An 18,199-nucleotide genomic window follows, 5' to 3' on the forward strand; every position below is an offset into this window, starting at 1 on the left:
TTTTCCTAAAACTTCCTTCTGCACACAACACCCCGTCCCTCCAAAATCCTCCAGCGGTTGCCTGCTCCGCTTTACATCAAGGAGAAACTCTGGAATTTTGGCCTCGAGACGCTTCCAGTCTCTCCCTTTTACTTAGCCACTCTTTTCTCCCGCTATAACCCAGCTCGCAGTCTTCGTTCCCTTAAGGACCGTCTCACCATTCCTCGGTCCGATCTCTGACTCCTGCTCACGGCCTTCCTCCTACCTGGACCTCCGCCCTTTTCAAGGCCGGCAAAATACACACAGGACAAGCAGCGGCTTGGCCGAGTGGAAAGAGCCCAGGCCTGGGCGTCGGAGGACCTGGGTTCTAATCCCAGCTCTGCCACTTGACCGTGGGACCTTAGGCAAGTCACAGTTCCTCGTTGCCTCACCTGTAAAATGGGGATTCAATATCTGTCCTCTCTCCTTCTCAGAATGTGAGTCCCACGTGGGACAGGGGTTGTCTCCAACCTGATTACCTTGTATCTACCCCCAAGCTTGGCAACCTGGAAGCACAAAATGAATACCACATTATTAATACAGCTCTTCCCCATCTCCCCAGCCAGGTGGAAACTACATCTCCTCCAGGCCTTCCATTTTTCTTCTCCGATTCCGCCCCCTCCAGCACCCACTCAGCACTTGTGCGTGTATCAACTGAGAGGCCCCAGTGAAGCGCTTACTCCTCTCTATACGTCCATTTTCTCCTTTCTCTTCTACTTGCAAATTATCCTGCCTCCACAGACAGACTGCCAGCTCCTCGAGGACAGGTAGATCTCCGTACACAGTATTATGGCACACCGCAGGCACTCTGTAAATACCCTGGCTTCGAACCTGATGGCTTTACCAGAGGATGCCCGTGTTCCCAGATGTAACTTATTTTCTTACGTGTCAATCTTTCTTCTGCTTTTGCAGCACGCGTACAGTTCGCCAATTGAGTTTGAGTGAGGCAGAGAGTTTTGGGGACCCCTTTTTTAGCCTGCTTGCCTAAGCAGGGAGGACCAGTGCATTCCCTGAATAGGGCTCCTTAGACATCCAGGCTGTTGCTAAGCGGCACAGCTGTCTTTCCAGAACCTGAGCAACAGAGAGCTTTCGCTGCTTACTTGTGTAGGATTTTTTTTTTTAGAGTGCAGATGAATCAGTCGTATTTATCCGAGCGCTTACTGTGTGCAGAGCACTATACTAAGCGCAAGGGAGGGTACAATATAACAGAGTTGGAAGACAGGTTCCAACAGGTGGAAGACAGGTGGAAGACAGTTGGGAGACTTGTCAGCTGTGTGACTTTGGGCAAGTCACAAACTTCTCGGTGCCTCAGTTACCTCATCTGTAAAATGGGGATTAAGACTGTGAGCCCCACGTGGGACAACCTGATTCCCGTGTGTCTACCCCAGCGCTTAGAACAGTGCTCGGCACATAGTAAGCGCTTAACAAATACCAACATTATTAACAGGTTCCCTGCCCATAAGGAGCTTACACCATCACCCAGGATTTATGCTTGATTGGTTTTTTTTTTAGTAGCGGTCAGGCCTGCCCCGAGCTAGCCCCAAACTTGTCCAGTCCCCCTGAATCTACAGTATGCCTAGAAATCTTTATGTTTGCCATCCCCGTGAGGTACCTTTTTCACGTCTGTGGCCGGAGTCAGCGGAAAGTCAACGCATCAGTTTTGGTGAAGGATCCAGTTCCTCCGACCGGAGTTTCTGAACCTATTTGGGTTCGGAGCTGTGACTGGCACGCTTAAATACAGAGTATATTAAGGGCCACCTCGCAGCACCAGGGGGAGAGTGAGGAAAAAGTCTTTAACTGGACCATGAAGCCACCTGTCTTCCCTCTAGATCGTAAGCTCACTGTGGGCAGGGAATAGGTCTATATATTGTTGGTATTTGTTAAGCGCTTACTATGGTGCAGAGCACTGTTCTAAGCGCTGGGGTAGATACAGGGTCATCAGGTTGTCCCGCGTGAGGCTCACAGTTAATTCCCATTTTACAGATGAGGGAACTGAGGCCCAGAGAAGTGAAGTGACTCGCCCACAGTCACACAGCTGACAAATGGCAGAGCCAGCATTCGAACCCATGACCTCTGACTCCCAAGCCCGGGCTCTTTCCACTGAGCCACGCTGCTTTTCAAAATAATAATGTTGGTATTTGTTACGTGCTTACTATGTGCCAAGCACTGTTCTAAGCGCTGGGGGAGATAGAAGCTAACCAGTTTGTCCCACGTGGGGCTCACAGCCTTCATCCCCATTTTACAGATGGGGTAACTGAGGCACTGAGATGTTAAGTGACTTGCCCAAGGTCACACAGCTGGCAAGTGGCTGAGGCGGGATGTGACCCCATGACCTCTGGCTCCCAAGCCCGGGCTCTTTCCACTGAGCCACGCTGCTTCTCTGCGTTATATTGTACTCTCCCCAAGCGCTTAGTATACTCAGTAAGGGCTCAATATGATTGACTGATCGATTCTGGCTCATGCAGGCCTGAGGTCCTTCAGAGGAAGAAGCATGATGATGATGATGATGTTGGTATTCGGTGCTTACTGTGTGTCAAGCACGGTTCTAAGCGCTGGGGTAGGATCCAAGCTAATCAGGTTGGACACAGTCCCTGTCCCACATGGGGTTCCCAGTCTTCATCCTCATTTTATAGACAGGGGAACTGAGAGGTTAAGCAGTCAAGTGGTGGAGTGGGAATTAGAACCCAGGTCCGTGCTCCTTCCCCTAAGCCACGCCGCATCTCCACTTGAAAAGTTAGCAACTCTGAATATAGATACTGAATATAGATAATATGGCAGTTAGCCCATTGTTGGATAGGGGTTGTCTCTATTTGTTGTCAAATTGTATCTTCCAAGCGCTCAGTACAGTGCTCTGCACACAGTAAGCGCTCAATAATGAATGAATGAATTTACTGAAGATCTCTGATCAAACTTCAGCATTTTTCAAAGTCTTTTTCAAATACCCAGCCCAACAAGTTTGACGGGTAATTACACGGATTTAAAGAGCAGTAAGTCAGATGGCTTCATTGACTTGAGTTCTGGTTAATGAAAAGACTAATTACTAATGATCAATTACTAATTATTAACTAAATACTACTTATCTAACTACTTCCTGTTTAAAAGAGGAACGACGCCTTTATCTTTAAATCAAAACTCAAAACTCGAAAGGAACAAATAGTCATTGTTTCTGTACATTTATATGCATTCTCTAACGTTTACAGAGGATTGCTCAATTTTCCAAGGAACTGAGACAATGAGTACATTGCCAATATTTGGGAATGAGCATACAGATTTCCTGTGAATATTGCCTGTACACTCAGTATTCAACAAAGAGAAATAATGAAATGTTAAAAACTGGTCTAAGCTATTTCATCAGTATTTCTATTAGATGGACCGAAACAAAATGCAAGACAAACATCGGGTCCTGAAACGGGATTATTCTTTGACTTGTTCATTTTTAGTGTTACTCAAAGAAAGACATTCAATCAAGATTTTCTTCAAAGGTTGTCATAATATCACTTTGCAGATTCATATCGATGGTGACGGCCATCTACGGGGAAAAGGAAGAAAAACAAATCAATGCCTTTCCGCAACTGAAATTTTGCAATTAAAACAAATTTAAAGGAAATACAAGGTGGTTATATGCATAAGATTTGATTAATTGTGCATTTATAAAACTACTGTAATAGACAAACTTGAAACCTTTTAAGGGGAAGTTCTAAAAAACCAGTGTTACTGTGGATGTTGATACATCACTTGCATGGGATCACTAAAGTTCATTCTTTTCCCAGATTGGTTTCCATTAAGGTTTGGGTTAATCCTACCTGTTATGCTCTGGACACCTGGGAGTATAAACTCCTCTTGTGAGGTGGTTTTTTTTTTTTTTTTTGACTATAAAACAAAGTAAATGATACTTAAATGACTCTGAACTCTTTCTCAAAGGGTCACTAACTTCATGAAGAATCAATACAGTTACAGATAAGGCACATTCACACAGGCTCATCTCCTTCCCAGGGAAGCTGTAATTTTGATAAGTAAAAGTAATTTCCCCACCAACTCCGCCTCTTATTTTCCTACACTATCAGCATCTCAGCAACTGGTTGAAATCAGGACAAGGTAGAGAGGGAGAGGGATGGAATCGTCCTCTGCTGTTACACAACCAAGGAATTATTTCACACCGGCTGGTGCCCATTTTTTTGGTGGGGGAGGAGGGAGGTGCAAGCGTTGATGATCTTATTCAGCTGAATAAGCTTCATATTCCTTTAAGGAAAACTAATATTATTCCTATTCAAAACAATGCAGCGTAGCTCAGTGGAAAGAGCATGGGCTTTGGAGTCAGAGGTCATGAGTTTGAATCCCGGCTCTGCCACTTGTCAGCTGGGTGACTGTGGGCAAGTCACTTCACTTCTCGGTGCCTCAGTTCCCTCATCTCTAAAATGGGGATGAAGACTGTGAGCCCCACGTGGGACAACCTGATTCCCCTGTGTCTACCCCAGCGCTTAGAACAGTGCTCTGCACATAGTAAGCGCTTAACAAATACCAACATTATTATTTAAAGCACCTTTTTACCAGACACTGTACTAAGCACTGGGATAGGTACAAGACAATCAGGCCAGATAATTTCTGTCCCACAGGAGGCTCACAATTCATTAATTTATTCAATGGTATTTATTGAGTGCTTACTGTGTGCTGAGCACTGTACTAAGCGCTTGGAAAGTACAATTCGGCAACAGATAGAGACAATCCCTACCCAACGACGGACTCACAGTCTGGAAGGGGGAATCTAAAGAAAAGAACAAGTAATTAATACCTATTTTACAGATGACGAAACTGAAGCACAAGAGAATTAGGGGAGTTGTCCAAGGTTACACAGCAGGCAAATGGTGTAGCTGCGATTAGAACTCGGGTCCCCTGACTCCTAGGTCCATCCCGCTTCTCAAAACAGGAAAAAAAAACTGTGCGGATTCTCACAGAAGGAAAGTCTACGCAGGGTGTTCTCTAATTTTGCCGGCTGGTTCTATTCACAATGAGGACTGGCAATAACCATTATGGAAATGACCAAAGGAATGTACGGTGGCATTAACGTTTCTTGCTCTACATTGTTAAGATCTTGTTTTGTCTAATTCCAATTTGGAAAACCAACGAGCAACTTACTGCTTCTCTCCTCCGGCGTTCTTGCTCTCTCTTCCTTGCTAAGTCACGATCTTTGGAAAGACAGAGTTTGACATTTCCTTCATGCCCAGAACGCTGTGGATGTTCTTTGCTCAGAGTCTCTCCTTCAGGAAATTCTTTCTGGATTTTATTCGCAAAAGGTTCTGATTCCACACGAGTGCTAAGATTCCTTAAAAAAAACCCAAAAAACCAACTGCAAAATTATTTCACTTGTTTTCCCCGGCAAAGCATTAAAATTTGTCAATCTTTGGGGAGGCAGTTACTAAACCACTGATGATGCCCTTTCCACCGAAAGTGACCCAGACTCTTCAAAGAGGCTTTAATCAGAAGTGCTTATCTATTTTGACAGTTTAAAGAAATCCTTAAAAGCAAAATGCAGTCCACTTGAAAGCCTGCTGCGTAAGAAGTGGCAGAAGAAGTAGGGAGAGGAGACAATAATATCAAGAATAAGAGTAATGATAATTGTGGTATTTGTTAAGCGCTGACTATGGGTCAAATACTGTACTAAACGTTGGGGTAGGTATGAGATAATCAAGTCCAACACAGTCCTTGTCCCACATGGGGCTCACGGTCTAAATAGGAGGGATAACAGGTATTGAACCTCTATTTCACAGACGAGGAAACTTGGGCCCAGAGCAGTTGTGACTTGCAGGCAAGTGGCAGAGTCAGGAGTAGAACCCAGATCCTAGACTACCAGGCCCATGCTCTTTCCGCTAGGCCAGTGAAGGGGAAGAAAGTACAGCAGGTAATTGAAGGTGGCCTTGGAGTAGGGATGATTAATTCCAATTCCATGACAATGCCCAGGGCAGTTTGGATACTTAATACGCAGATTGGAGCTAGTATCCAGGACCCCATAATTATATTTCCATTTATGACCTATTTTAGGGGACACAGAGCCATAGGGCTTTTTTTTTAATATGTAAGACTGGCTTGTACTTGGGAATTTGACCAAAGAAAAAAACCCAAAACCCAACACAATGAAATAAAATTCATAAGAAAGCACAGCAGAATAAAACTGATTACCCAAATTAATTGGGATAGAGGCCAGTGTAGATCATTTATTACATATTTTAAAATAATAATTGGAAAGACATGCAGAAATTAAGATTTGGAACAAAGTGACTTCAGAGAATTAGGGAGGTACATTAGTGGTCTATGAAGGAGAAAATGCTTTAAATTCTCTCAATGTTTGCAAAGAATTATGCCAGACCCTTTAGATGATATGTTTTCTTATCTTGCAGTAATTGAGAAATTGATCTTAAACAAGAGACAAAAAAATCTAAGTCTCTTTAGCAGGGTAAGGTCCCAAAGAAAGCAAATACCATCCTGTTCCAAGAGTTGATTTTAACCACCCTTGATTAGTTGGGAAAAAAGGTTTTTCGCACTGATCAGACTTAAAAGTTTGACTACTTGGTCATTAGTCTGCACTTCAGGAAATTCAGTTTAAATTTTGAAGACTTAACAGAAAAGAAATTCACGTCATCAGATGTGAATCGATATACTTGAATCTGTACCCTTTGGGTATTTGGTATTTGCCCCTCAGCCCCACAGCACCTGTGTACATATCTACAAATTATTTATTAATATTAATGCCCGTCTCCCCCCTGAGATGGTAAGTTCCTTGTGGGCAGGGAATGTGTCCATCAACTCTGTTGGATTGTACTCTCCCAAAGGAGAAGCTGTGTGGCTCAGTGGAAAGAGGCCGGGCTTGGGAGTCAAAGGTCATGGGTTCTAATCCAGACTCCACCACCTGTCAGCTGTGTGACTTTGGGCAAGTCACTTAACTTCTCTGGGCCTCGATTCCCTCATCTGTAAAATGGAGATTCACACTGTGAACCCCACGTGGGACAACCTGATTACCTTGTATCTACCCCAGCACTTAGAACAGTGCTCGGCACAAAGTAAGCGCTTAACAAATACCAACATTATTATTATTATTACTGTGCTCTATACACAGTAAGCACCCAAATACAATTGACGGATGTAATATCAGTATTATCAATTTACTGACCGGCAATTTAACCGAAGAGATTGAACAGCTGCTGAAACTAAAACTTTGAAAACACTACTGTTTACCTATAACCCAGTACCTTTGTTTTTGAAGATGTTTCTGTTCCTTCTCAATCTGCTCTAGTTGTCTTCTTTTAAGCTCCAGACTTCGCTCTCTCGCTTCTTTCTCTATTGCTGCTTTCCTAAACTGCTTGAAGCTATCATTAGATGACTTCGTCAGACATGAAGTTGTGACTGTTTTGCCTAAATTTAGCCAAGAATCTGCATTCTTGATCTTTATATCCTAAAAAAGAAGTCACTGAGTCAGTCCAAAAATTCGAAGAAAAAAACACACCAACATTTTGCAGAGTTAAAAATCTGTACTCAATGCAAGACACCACTTCAAACTTAAAATATGACCCATTTTAATACCACTTGGGTTTTACTAAAGTTCCTTGAAGTCAGAGTTTTGGCATTAGTATGAATGGAGAAAAATGCATCTACATTAACATCGATGATTTCTTTTAATTTTCACTGAATATACTCCCTGAAAAGTTTTCCATTAGTCTTCTCTTTCTTGGAGTCTTTGAGCTTATGGATTGCTACTTTAAGAAATCTTTCATCAATTATAACTATTAAGATTTGAGTTTCTTTGAGGACCCAAGAAACAGTGGTTAGACGTACCCAAGAAACTGGTCAGACGCTCAAATTTTCTTATTCTAAGTCAGCGACGTGGAGTTCAGTATACCGTTTCCCCTAATCTTTTATATAAATATTAATTCTTGCAACTTTTCCTGTAATCCATGAAGAGGGAAATTAAGAGCTATCCTCTTACCTTCTTAGTTGTTTCAAGTTCAGGAGTTAACGCAGTTTTGCTAGTATCAAAGTGATTTACAGGAACAGAAAACTCAGTTGCATTACTCATGGGTTGCCTAGCTTCATCTGGAAGGAAAGAACATTAACCCAGCTTTTTGAATGAAGGGAATTTCTCTGAAAGTCCTCAAACCAACTTCTGATTCTATTTCCTTTCCAAAGAAACAATTCTAAAAATCTTATAAATCCTTGACATGACATTTTCATGACATAAATTATGAAACATTTTCCATCCCACCAAATAAACTGCCCAAGAGAATGGAAGGATTAAAATAAAAAAAATCTTCTTAATGTTTCTACTCTCCAATGTATTTAGAAAAAACCTCTTTCAAAAGCATTTTTTCCCTCCCAGGCTACTCAAAGTAGGGGCAACTGCGCATGAGAGAGAGCATGGTCTTATGCCTAACGGGGATTGGTAGCCTAAATATCTCTAGGCAAACCCGCATTACTAAACTACCTTTTTCAATCCTTCTTTCCCCTTAAACTCCGAAATTACTGGGGACCTTTGTCTTGTGGGAGTGATAAGCTATGAGTGTCCAAGAGCTGAGAATCAAGTCTCTGGGCTTTTCACTTCTATTTTCCTATTCATAGAGAAAACGTGGCAGAGCCTGACTTTTGGTTGGGTGTCCGGGGCCAAGGGTACATTTTTAGAAAGTCATTTTCTAGGAGAAAGCTTATTTTTTGAATGAAATCTGCACCGAGCAAACTTAACTTCAGACACAAAGCTTGACATAAAGAAACGCTGCCCTCTGCAAGCAACGCTAGTGCTTTAGTGACCCCTACCCTCATTTAAAGAGCCAGTCTCAAGATCACTGAGGGTAGTGTTGCTCACCTGATCAGCATTTTGGTGTCCATCTCTCCCCCAAGAACATAAACCCCTAGAGGGCAGGGATTATGCCTACTCATTCTACTGAATTTACAATAAATATTAATAATAATAATAGTATTCTTTAAGCACCTACCACATGCCAAGCACCGTACCAAATCCTGGGGTCGGTACAAGACGAATCAGGTCGGACAGTCTCTGTCCCACACAGGGCAGAGAGTTTAAGGTGGGGGAAGAACAAGTATTTAAGCTCCATTTTGCAGCTGAGGAAAGAGGCACAGGGCAATTGCCTTGTCCTTATCTTTCCACCCAAACCCTGTCCTCCCCCTACCTTTCCCATCATTGTAGACAGCACCATCATCCATCCTGTTTCACAAGCCCGTAACCTTGACGTTATCCTCCCACATAACCCACCTACTCAATCTATCACGAAATCCTCTTGGTTCAACCTTCACATCACTAAAATCCACACTTCAATCTCCACCCAAACTGCTACTATGCTGATCCAATCACTTTCGCTATCTCACCTTGACTACTCTATCAGCTTTGTGGCTGACCTCCCTGCCTCTCCCCAGTCCAGTCAATACTTCACTCTAGTACACAGATCTTTTTTCTAAAAAAAACAAAAAACATTCAGTTCACTTTTCCCCACTCAACAACCACCAGTGGTTGTCCAACCATCTCCACGTCTAACACCAATGCCTTACCATCAGTTTTAAAGCACTCAGTTTACCCCCTTATTTTACCTCAGTGATTTCCTTCTATAACCTAGTACGCTCCCTTTGCTCCACTAATGCCAACCCACTCACTGAAACTCAATCTCTTCTATCTCACTGCCGACCCCTCGCCCATGTCCTCCCTTTGGCCTGGAACTTCCTTCCCCTTCATCGTTCTCCCTACCTTCAAAGCTTTATTAAAGTCGCATCTCCAAGAGGCCTTCCCTAAACCGTCATTTCCCCTATTCCCTCTCCCTTCTGTGTCACCCTTTTACTTAGATTTGCACCTTTCATTCACCCACCCTCAGCCCCCCACCACTTAGGGACATATCCATAATTTCTTTTAATGTCTGTCTCCCTGTGGGGAACACGTCTACCAATTGTTATAATTGTATTATCTTAAGAGCTCTACAGAAAGCAGCGTGGCTCAGTGGAAAGAGCCCGGGCTTGGGAGTCCGAGGTCAGGGGTTCGAATCCTGGCTCTGCCACTTGTCAGCTGAGTGACTGTGGGCAAGTCATTTCACTTCCTCTGTGCCTCAGTTACCTCATCTGTAAAATGGGGATTAAGACTGTGAGCCTCATGTGGGACAACCTGATTACCCTGTATACTCCAGCGCTTAGAACAGTGCTCTGCACATAGTAAGCGCTTAACAAATCCCAACATTATTATTATTATTAGAAAGTGCTCAGCTCTTACCATTCGCGGGTACAAGGGTCAAAGGGTACAGAAGGCACGTGGCCTAGTTGGGATGAGAACACTGGTCTCCTGATTCCCTAGTCTCTTAGTATAGTGCTTGGAGAGTCAATAATCAATTGACTATTGACTATGATTGACTATTGACTTATCCCACCCTCCAGCTCTGACCTCCCCCCCCCCATCTTCTTTGGAAGCAGTGGGAGTACCAGAATTTAGGCAGCTTGGTTGAAAAAGAGAAATGGAACCATCATCACACTGAGTTAGAACAACCGGGAAGATTTCTGGGCCAATCAGAGACTGTCTGAACATAGAATATTTTAGGGAAAACACTCGTTTTCTTCACAATCCCAACCTGTTGCTTTTCAACCGCAACAAAGTAATTGAACACTAATCCTCCCATTAGTTGTCGGTAGGAACCGTTTCTCCCCCCAGCTGAATCTAGTTGTTTCTTCTCACTAGCAGCTCTTGGCTTAGAGCTCGGGGGAAAGAAAAATAGCCCACAAAGTCTGAAACTGCTGGCAGCCTCACAAATCAGAAGTGGGACCAAGAAGTACCTTGGATGCCCCTCTGGCGTTTAAGGTATTTTGGGTGTCAAAAATATTCAGTCCCAAACATTTGGAATTCCAGAATTTACTGTGTTGAGTTTTGATACAAAGCTTTAATCTAACTCAAGTGTTTAAAGTCTTCATTAAGAAATGCAGATCTGTAAGATATCAAATTGACTTTGTTTGCTCTGTGCATTAGTTGAGGCCCATCGATGGAGAACAGATTAGCCTTGAGAAGAGTAAAGTATGAGGAGCCGCAGAAACTGAGTCCAGAACAATTGGTTTCATGGTGGCACGGTTTCCTTCCCCCCTTTTGTTGTCCACTTTCCAAGTTGCCATTTACTCATTCATTCATTCAATAGTATTTATTGAGCGCTTACTTTGTGCAGAGCGCTGTACTAAGCGCTTGGAACGTATAATTCGGCAACAGATAGAGACAATTCCTGCCCACTGACGGGCTTACAGTCCCGTGCCCCTCCACCTCCTCTCCCACTCTCTCCTCATTCACTACCTGCCCATTCGCAGTCCCGCTACTTCTCTCCATCAGGAAAAACACATGGAGATATACTTTTTCTTAGGTGAAGGGATTTGCAAGATTTGGTTCCCGCCCTTGAAATAGGATAATTAGTTTTGTTTTAAATAACTTTCCCCCTGCAGAGTCTCTACAAGTGGATGGAAATCGACTGAAGATCCCTATTAAGCGTCAGGGTTTATACGATGCTAGGAAAATCCAACATGTCACTTTAATGGGCAGAAATTGGGTCTCTTGATCTCTTCTCTTTCCACATCCTCTCCCTGTCGCCCCACCCCCAGCTCATCAGAACATGTTTGGGTCACTGCAGTGGGAAGGGAAAAATACCTTTGGACAACAGCAGTTGTCTGAAGCTAACAACATAAGAAGCAGTGGGGCCTAGTGGATCAAGCACTGGCCTGGGAGTCAGAAAGGGGACGACCTTGGTTCTAATCCCGGCTCTACCGCTTGTCTGTTGTGTGACCTTGGGCAAGTCACTTTACTTCTCTGGGCCTCAATTTCCTCAAATGTAAAATGGGGCTTAAGACTGGGAGCCCCATGTGAGAAATGGATCGTGTCCAACCTTTTTAGCTTGTATCTACTCCAGTGTTTAGTACAGTGCCCGACTCATACTAAGTGCTCAAAATACCATATCCCACCCCCCCAAAAAACAGCTTTGTTTTTTAACTCCATCACTAGAGTGACTATGTAAAGGAAGACACAGCAAAGGTTGTGCTACCATTTAACTATGGAAGTATCTCTATGGGTCATTTACATCAGAATGTCATTAATTTAGATTGGGGTGAAGGAAGGAGTCTAGTATACTTTTTTTTTTTTTTAAAGTGATTTAACATACAATTTTACTCTAGCAATTTTGCATACATTTCCCTGCACATTTTGAGTTATGCTTAAGATACTGATGCTTGTGCTAAATCTTCCTCCCTGAAGCCCTACTATTGCTCAGTCTCCTGCCACTTGCAGTTTAATTTAGGTTTCTTAGCCCCAGGGTAGATGACTTTCTTTTAAGATCAAGTCCTGCCTTTACAACAGCAGCAGCGGAAGCAAAGGAGATTAAATTCCCATTCATTCTTGCTTCCTCTGATTCCAATTAATGAGACTAACATGGGCTTTGGAGTCAGAGGTCATGGGTTCGAATCCCCGCTCGGCCACTTGTCAGCTGTGTGACTTTGGGCAAGTCACTTCACTTCTCGGTGCCTCAGTTCCCTCATCTGTAAAATGGGGATGAAGACTGTGAGCCCCACGTGGGACAACCTCATTCCCCTGTGTCTACCCCAGCGCTTAGAACAGTGCTCGGCACATAGTAAGCGCTTAAATACCATTATTATTATTATTAGTTTTTAAACAGGTACTACTAACACTATTTGATCGTTTGAAGCTGTGAAACTAAAACAATTATAAACAGGAGAGAGTCTGGTATGTCATTTTCCTTATTAGAATGAGTAAAGTAGTCAATCTGCACAGACGGAGAGAATCGTGGCTGCTTCTGCATTACGATGCAAAATTGTGGCAGTCGACCATCATTAAAAAAATCAATTGGAAAATCACTCAGTCCATGTTTCCTATTCCTTGTAAAACGCAAATGGTTGCCCATCCGCCACCCCTAACAAACTCCTTAACACTGGTTTTAAGCACTCAGTCAGCTCCCGTTCCTACCTCACCTCCCTGTTCTCTTACAACTCAACTGGCACTGTTCCTCTAATAATAATGTTGGTATTTGTTAAGTGCTTACTACGTGCAGAGCAGTGTTCTAAGCGCTGGGGTAGATACAGGGTCACCAGGTTGTCCCACGTGAAGCTCACAGTCTTAATCCCCATTTTACAGATGAGGGAACCTAGGCCCAGAGAAGTGAAGTGACTCGCCCACAGTCACACAGCCGACAAGTGGCAGAGCGGGGATTTGAACCCATGACCTCTGACTCCAAAGCCCGGGGTCTTTCCACTGAGCCACGCTGCTTCCTCTAATACCAACTTACTCACTCTACATGGATTTTGTCTGTCTCACGGCTGACCGACGGCCCACATCTCTCTCCCTCATATCCAGCCGACCCCACTCTCTCCACCTTTAAAGCCCTCCTAAAATCACACCTCCAAGAGGCTTCCCCTGACTAAAGCTACCACTTCCTCTATTTTCCCTCTCTTCCGCTTCACCTATGCAGGCGGACCTGTACCCTTTAAGCACTAGATATTCGCCCCACCCTCAACCCCACAGCACTTTGCAGACATATACTCCGCCGTTTCCCCTATCTGTAATTTATTTTAAAGCCAGTCTCCTCCTTTAAACTCCTTCGTGAAGAGGGCTTGTATCAAACTGCTCTATCACAGTGTATTCCTCCAAATGCTTAGTACAGTGCTTTGCACACGGTAAGCGCTCAATAAATACCACTGATTGGGTGAATTAGCCCCTGTCAAGTTTTATTTGATAAACTACATGTTTTCAGATATCAATTTTAACAGCAAGTGATCCTTCTGTCGTGACTATAGCCATCCGTACCGTGAACGGTAACTCTGTCAGGCCCTCAGAACACAATATACTCTTTGGAATATGTTTTGTACTTTTACAAGAGCAGCAATCTCAGAACTTAACATGACTTACTCCAGCAGGAAACCAAAGCTATACCACATAAGGACAGAGTTGTATTACTGTTTGGTTTAGGGCTTCCTTTCAGAAGTGGAAAATGAATTTGTGATTGTTCAGCAGTTTTAGGGTAATTGGGATCATCTAAGTGTGATAGCTTTGTTCGGTGAAGTCTGAAGAACTCTAATGAAGAAGAATAGCACGAATGAAGCCTCTTATGGACGTCTTTTGTAAATTACTTTTTCATTTTGGCCACCTGGAACTGTTTGAAAACAATTGAGGTGAGCTGCCATTAAGGACCACTATTCTTGCCCAAACTCCAGGCAACACTGCTAACAATTCTGCAAAGTATATAGGTAATATGTAGAAACATTAAAGGTTTTGTAATTAAGTGCCATGTACATGAAGTTATACTTTCTTTTTTTAAAAAAAAAAAATATTTTTTTCCCCAACCCAGAAAGTCTTAAGGTAGTAATACATGATGGTCTTTAAACTCTCCAAGTTCAGTATAGTCATCCTCATGCGATAGTGCTAGCTACTTCTTTTTAAACATGTGGAGAATAATGATTATAGGTGAAAGCCCTACTGTCAGACAACTGATTTCTGTCCCGTTCCACAGAACAACTCAGGAATAGAAATCCAAGCTGGGCAGGTAACATAGTGATTTGCATCTCAGTGGCTTTTCCCCTGTGATCAACATGGACATCCCTATCTGACCTTCTTTCAGAAGACTGAGGAAAGGAGAATGAAGTGAGGGATACCTGAAATTGGTACTGAGTGACTTTTTTTTGTCATTTTCACCCTTATGGATGGAAAGGGAAAGCACTCTAACAGTAATTGGGAAAATTAAGCATTAGGAGATGATTTAGGAGGGCAGAACTAATATTGTCAATGAAATAAATACTAATTGGTAAATAGTTTTAATGGTGTCATCATTTTCTGAAACAAAAAGTTATATTATCCCATTACTTTGACTCACATTTATCTTCTGCCTTACTAAAATTAATGGAATTAAATACAAAAATATATAGCTAGAACTTGAGGCGGGACTGTTTTAAATAATTGCTTCAGAAGGTGTAAGCTGGATCTACAAGCCTGTCGTGTTGGCAGTATCGTGGAGTGTATGGTTTCCCATAGATTTCTATGCGATTAGGTTGTTCCAGAATCAGTTCTGGTGTGACAGCCACGTCCCAAATTAAATGTTACATGGTAAATCCCTCCTGGTACTTCTTGCCCTTCTCTGTTCACAGCAGCATTTCTGCAACCCCAAACACCGTGACCACCACCCCCTTCTGCCTTCATCTCTCTTTCTTCAATCATAGGAACAGTTGTATAACTGTTACTCTAATACCTTCCCTTTCCTGAATAGGAGTTCCATCTCCCCAGTAGGCCAGAAAAGGCAAATGAAGGGCAAGGGGGAGGAGGGGATGTGTGACATTTGCTGCCCCTATCCTGCTCCTGTCTGTCCCTCTCCTTATTCCCTTGGCAGGGGGCAGAGGTGGAGTTACAAGTGGTGAAGGGGAGGTTTGGGGCGGGGGAGTGGGGCTCATGGTGAGGCTTGCGGTAGCATCTGCTAGCATCGTTTGAATTTTTTTTTAAATTCAAAAAAATATTGACCTGCAGTGACTGGATATAATGTGGGGTTTAAATAGGCTTAAAGTCAGAATATAGTCCAGGACAGAGCTGTGGAACATTGTTGGGGGCGTTGGGAGGGAACGGGATGGGAGTATTTTAGGGTGCACCTCGATGAGGCTTCCTCACACTACTTTGTAGAACTCTAGTTAATGCTCATTTAATTTGTGGTGATAAATCCAGAGCAGTGGAGACCCTGTGAAATTTAAACTACCCAATCTCTCTTGGTAAGACATTCAGACCAAATTCTAATTGCTACATTATAGAAGGAATGCAGGCAGTTTTCTTGCCCCCCATTTCTTTTTCCAAGCCATCATTCGCATCTTGAAGTCATTCTGAAAAAACGACGTAGTACAGGTGGCTACGGCTAAGCAGAGAAAAGTATCGCATTTTCCAAGTGGCCTAGTCAGATGGAAATTTCACCCAAAGAGTGGAACTGCAAGGAGTCTGAAAAATCCTACTTGGAAGTAACAGGGTGGGAACAGAGGAGATGTTCCATCGCTGCTCCTGACTTGCAGAGAAGTCAGTGCAGACTAAGACTGGCGGTTACACAAAGCTGCACAACGGGAGAGGGGAAGGATCGCTTAGGCTTCGAGAAGTCTGGCAGAGCTGAGTGCTTTCTCCGACCCTCAGCTGAAAATCCAGTGTGAGCGCTTAGCTCTGCTGAGGGGACCTGATAGTCCACGAGAAAGGAGCCTGTCCACGTTTCCTTCTGGGTTATGGCTAAGTGGACACTACGCAAATATCACACCCCCAGCTGATTGGCAAAGTCGTGCCATCTGTTCAGCGACAGCTCGATTGAAGAGTGTACCGATCTCTTCGAAACGCGGCCAAATAGCTTGTACGTTTATGTGCCGTGATGCTTTAGCAACACACATGTATATGACTGTGTCAGTTTGATAGGGTGGGGGAGGGAGGGAGGAGAGAAGGAAGAGGGGGAAAAGGACCCTGATAGGCTTTAACTAAATGGGACTGGAACCTAATCCAATTCTCCCTCTCCAAAGCAAAGCTAGGTTCACTTTATATAAGTTTGGTCTGCACTGCTTTTGAGACCAACAATAGCTTTCTATAAAGTGCGGGAGACCTAGAGGTGGGCATCCACTACAGTCTCTCAGGTGCCTTTAGAAATTTTTACTTGCAACTTGATACAATGGTATATATGCTAAATAAATCCACAGATACTCCTCATCCTCTCAGTTTACTCTTTTTGTTTAAGACACATACTTTCTTCTTTTGCAGATTTTGAGTCAATTCCTTCAGAAGGCTTATTCTGGAGAGGAGCGGATTTTTCAGGCAAGGGGCCTGATGGGCCCCTGCCTTCTTCTTTGGCATCACTTAAGGAAGCATTCTGGGAAGAGGAAAAGTTAATAACTAAGAGGAAAAAAAACTCAGTATTTATCCTAAATATACTATACCTTTAAGACTATTCTATTTACAAAGGCTAGAGTATCCTGAAACAAATTTTATGTTGTCAGCGTCGTTTCTCAAGCAATTACATCTAACAGACTTCTTTCTTTGCTAGAAAAAGATGGCTGTCAAAAGTCTATTTAGTTTTCCCCCCAAAGAGTCAAAAGTTTCTTGTGGGCAGGGATCACGATTACCTCTATCATATTGTACTTTCCCAAATGCTCAGTATTCTGGACACATTAAGTGCTCATTACATACCATAGATTGAGAGTTTCCACTGGTGTACTCTTTCCCAGTGCTTAGTACAGTGTTCTGCCCACAGCAGGCACTTAATACAATTATTGCTACTATTACTAACCTTTAAGATTTGGAAGTACATCTACAAAATGTATGGGCAAGCTTGATGACAAATCCATTGGAGAAAATATATGAGGAAGCACATTTATCTCATGTCATTGCATTTACAGTTAACTGAATAGCTAAAGTATGAATTTTGCAGTTAATAAAGTGGATTCCTTTAATGAAGCCAATCCTTTGTGATTTCAATAGCCATCTGCGTGGGACTTGGCTCTAGCTACAGTGAGCTAAAGATAATGCAGAAATAGAAGACCCTATTTGGACCTTTTCAAAATGGTTGTATTTTGGGACTCAGGAGATAGATTATTAGTTAATACGATTGCTGAAAAGAACAATCTAATAATAGGATGAAGCAAAGAGAAGCCACATGCCTCAAAAGTTCTGAGATTTCCTCAATAAATATGTAAAAAAAACCCAAAACAAGTCCCTTTGTGGAACGACAATACTCATTATTTAAAAGTAGACTGAAGAACGTGGGTCTATCACGCACTAATCTTTTGAAATCTGGATCTAAAGGAGATTGATTTCCATATCTGAATAAACTCAAGCAACTATTTCAAGGTGAACCACTGCCTTCGATCAACTGAAAGCCACCTCCAAGACCATTTGTAAAAGTCTTGTTTAGCAAAGCTTTTGAGATATAGTTCGATATAAAAGAAAATAGTCACCTTTGGAAAAGTACTGGTAGATTGGCAAGCTTGAGGCAACTTTGGGAAGCTCTGAGATTCCTGAGGCACTGAAGAAGGATGTAACGGTGATATCATTGTCGCAAAACCTGGCAGTTAAAACAATAATTTATGTAAATACCACAGATATGAAATGCAACCAGTCTAATAAAGTACAGAAGTACTAATACAACCTGAAATTAAACATGTAAACAAA

At 42.8% G+C, this 18,199-nt stretch overlaps 1 protein-coding gene across 6 annotated transcripts in view; it reads right to left on the reverse strand.

Moving 5' to 3' along the window:
- Positions 1-3,158: 3,158 nt before the first annotated feature.
- The window catches only part of BRDT (bromodomain testis associated), a 73,720-nt gene continuing 58,679 nt past the window's right edge, over positions 3,159-18,199 (reverse strand). For all 6 annotated transcript variants that reach the window (XM_029063784.2, XM_029063789.2, XM_029063783.2 and 3 more), the window contains 6 exons: positions 17,986-18,092; positions 16,778-16,901; positions 7,994-8,100; positions 7,260-7,462; positions 5,152-5,338; positions 3,159-3,547 (listed from right to left, as the gene is read on the reverse strand). In XM_029063784.2, the coding sequence (XP_028919617.1) occupies positions 3,479-3,547; positions 5,152-5,338; positions 7,260-7,462; positions 7,994-8,100; positions 16,778-16,901; positions 17,986-18,092 (797 nt within the window). In that variant the 3' untranslated portion in view covers positions 3,159-3,478. The remainder of the gene's footprint in view (positions 3,548-5,151; positions 5,339-7,259; positions 7,463-7,993; positions 8,101-16,777; positions 16,902-17,985; positions 18,093-18,199) is intronic.

The sequence above is a fragment of the Ornithorhynchus anatinus genome, chromosome 4 (assembly GCF_004115215.2).
Source record: "Ornithorhynchus anatinus isolate Pmale09 chromosome 4, mOrnAna1.pri.v4, whole genome shotgun sequence".
Taxonomy (NCBI): domain Eukaryota; kingdom Metazoa; phylum Chordata; class Mammalia; order Monotremata; family Ornithorhynchidae; genus Ornithorhynchus; species Ornithorhynchus anatinus.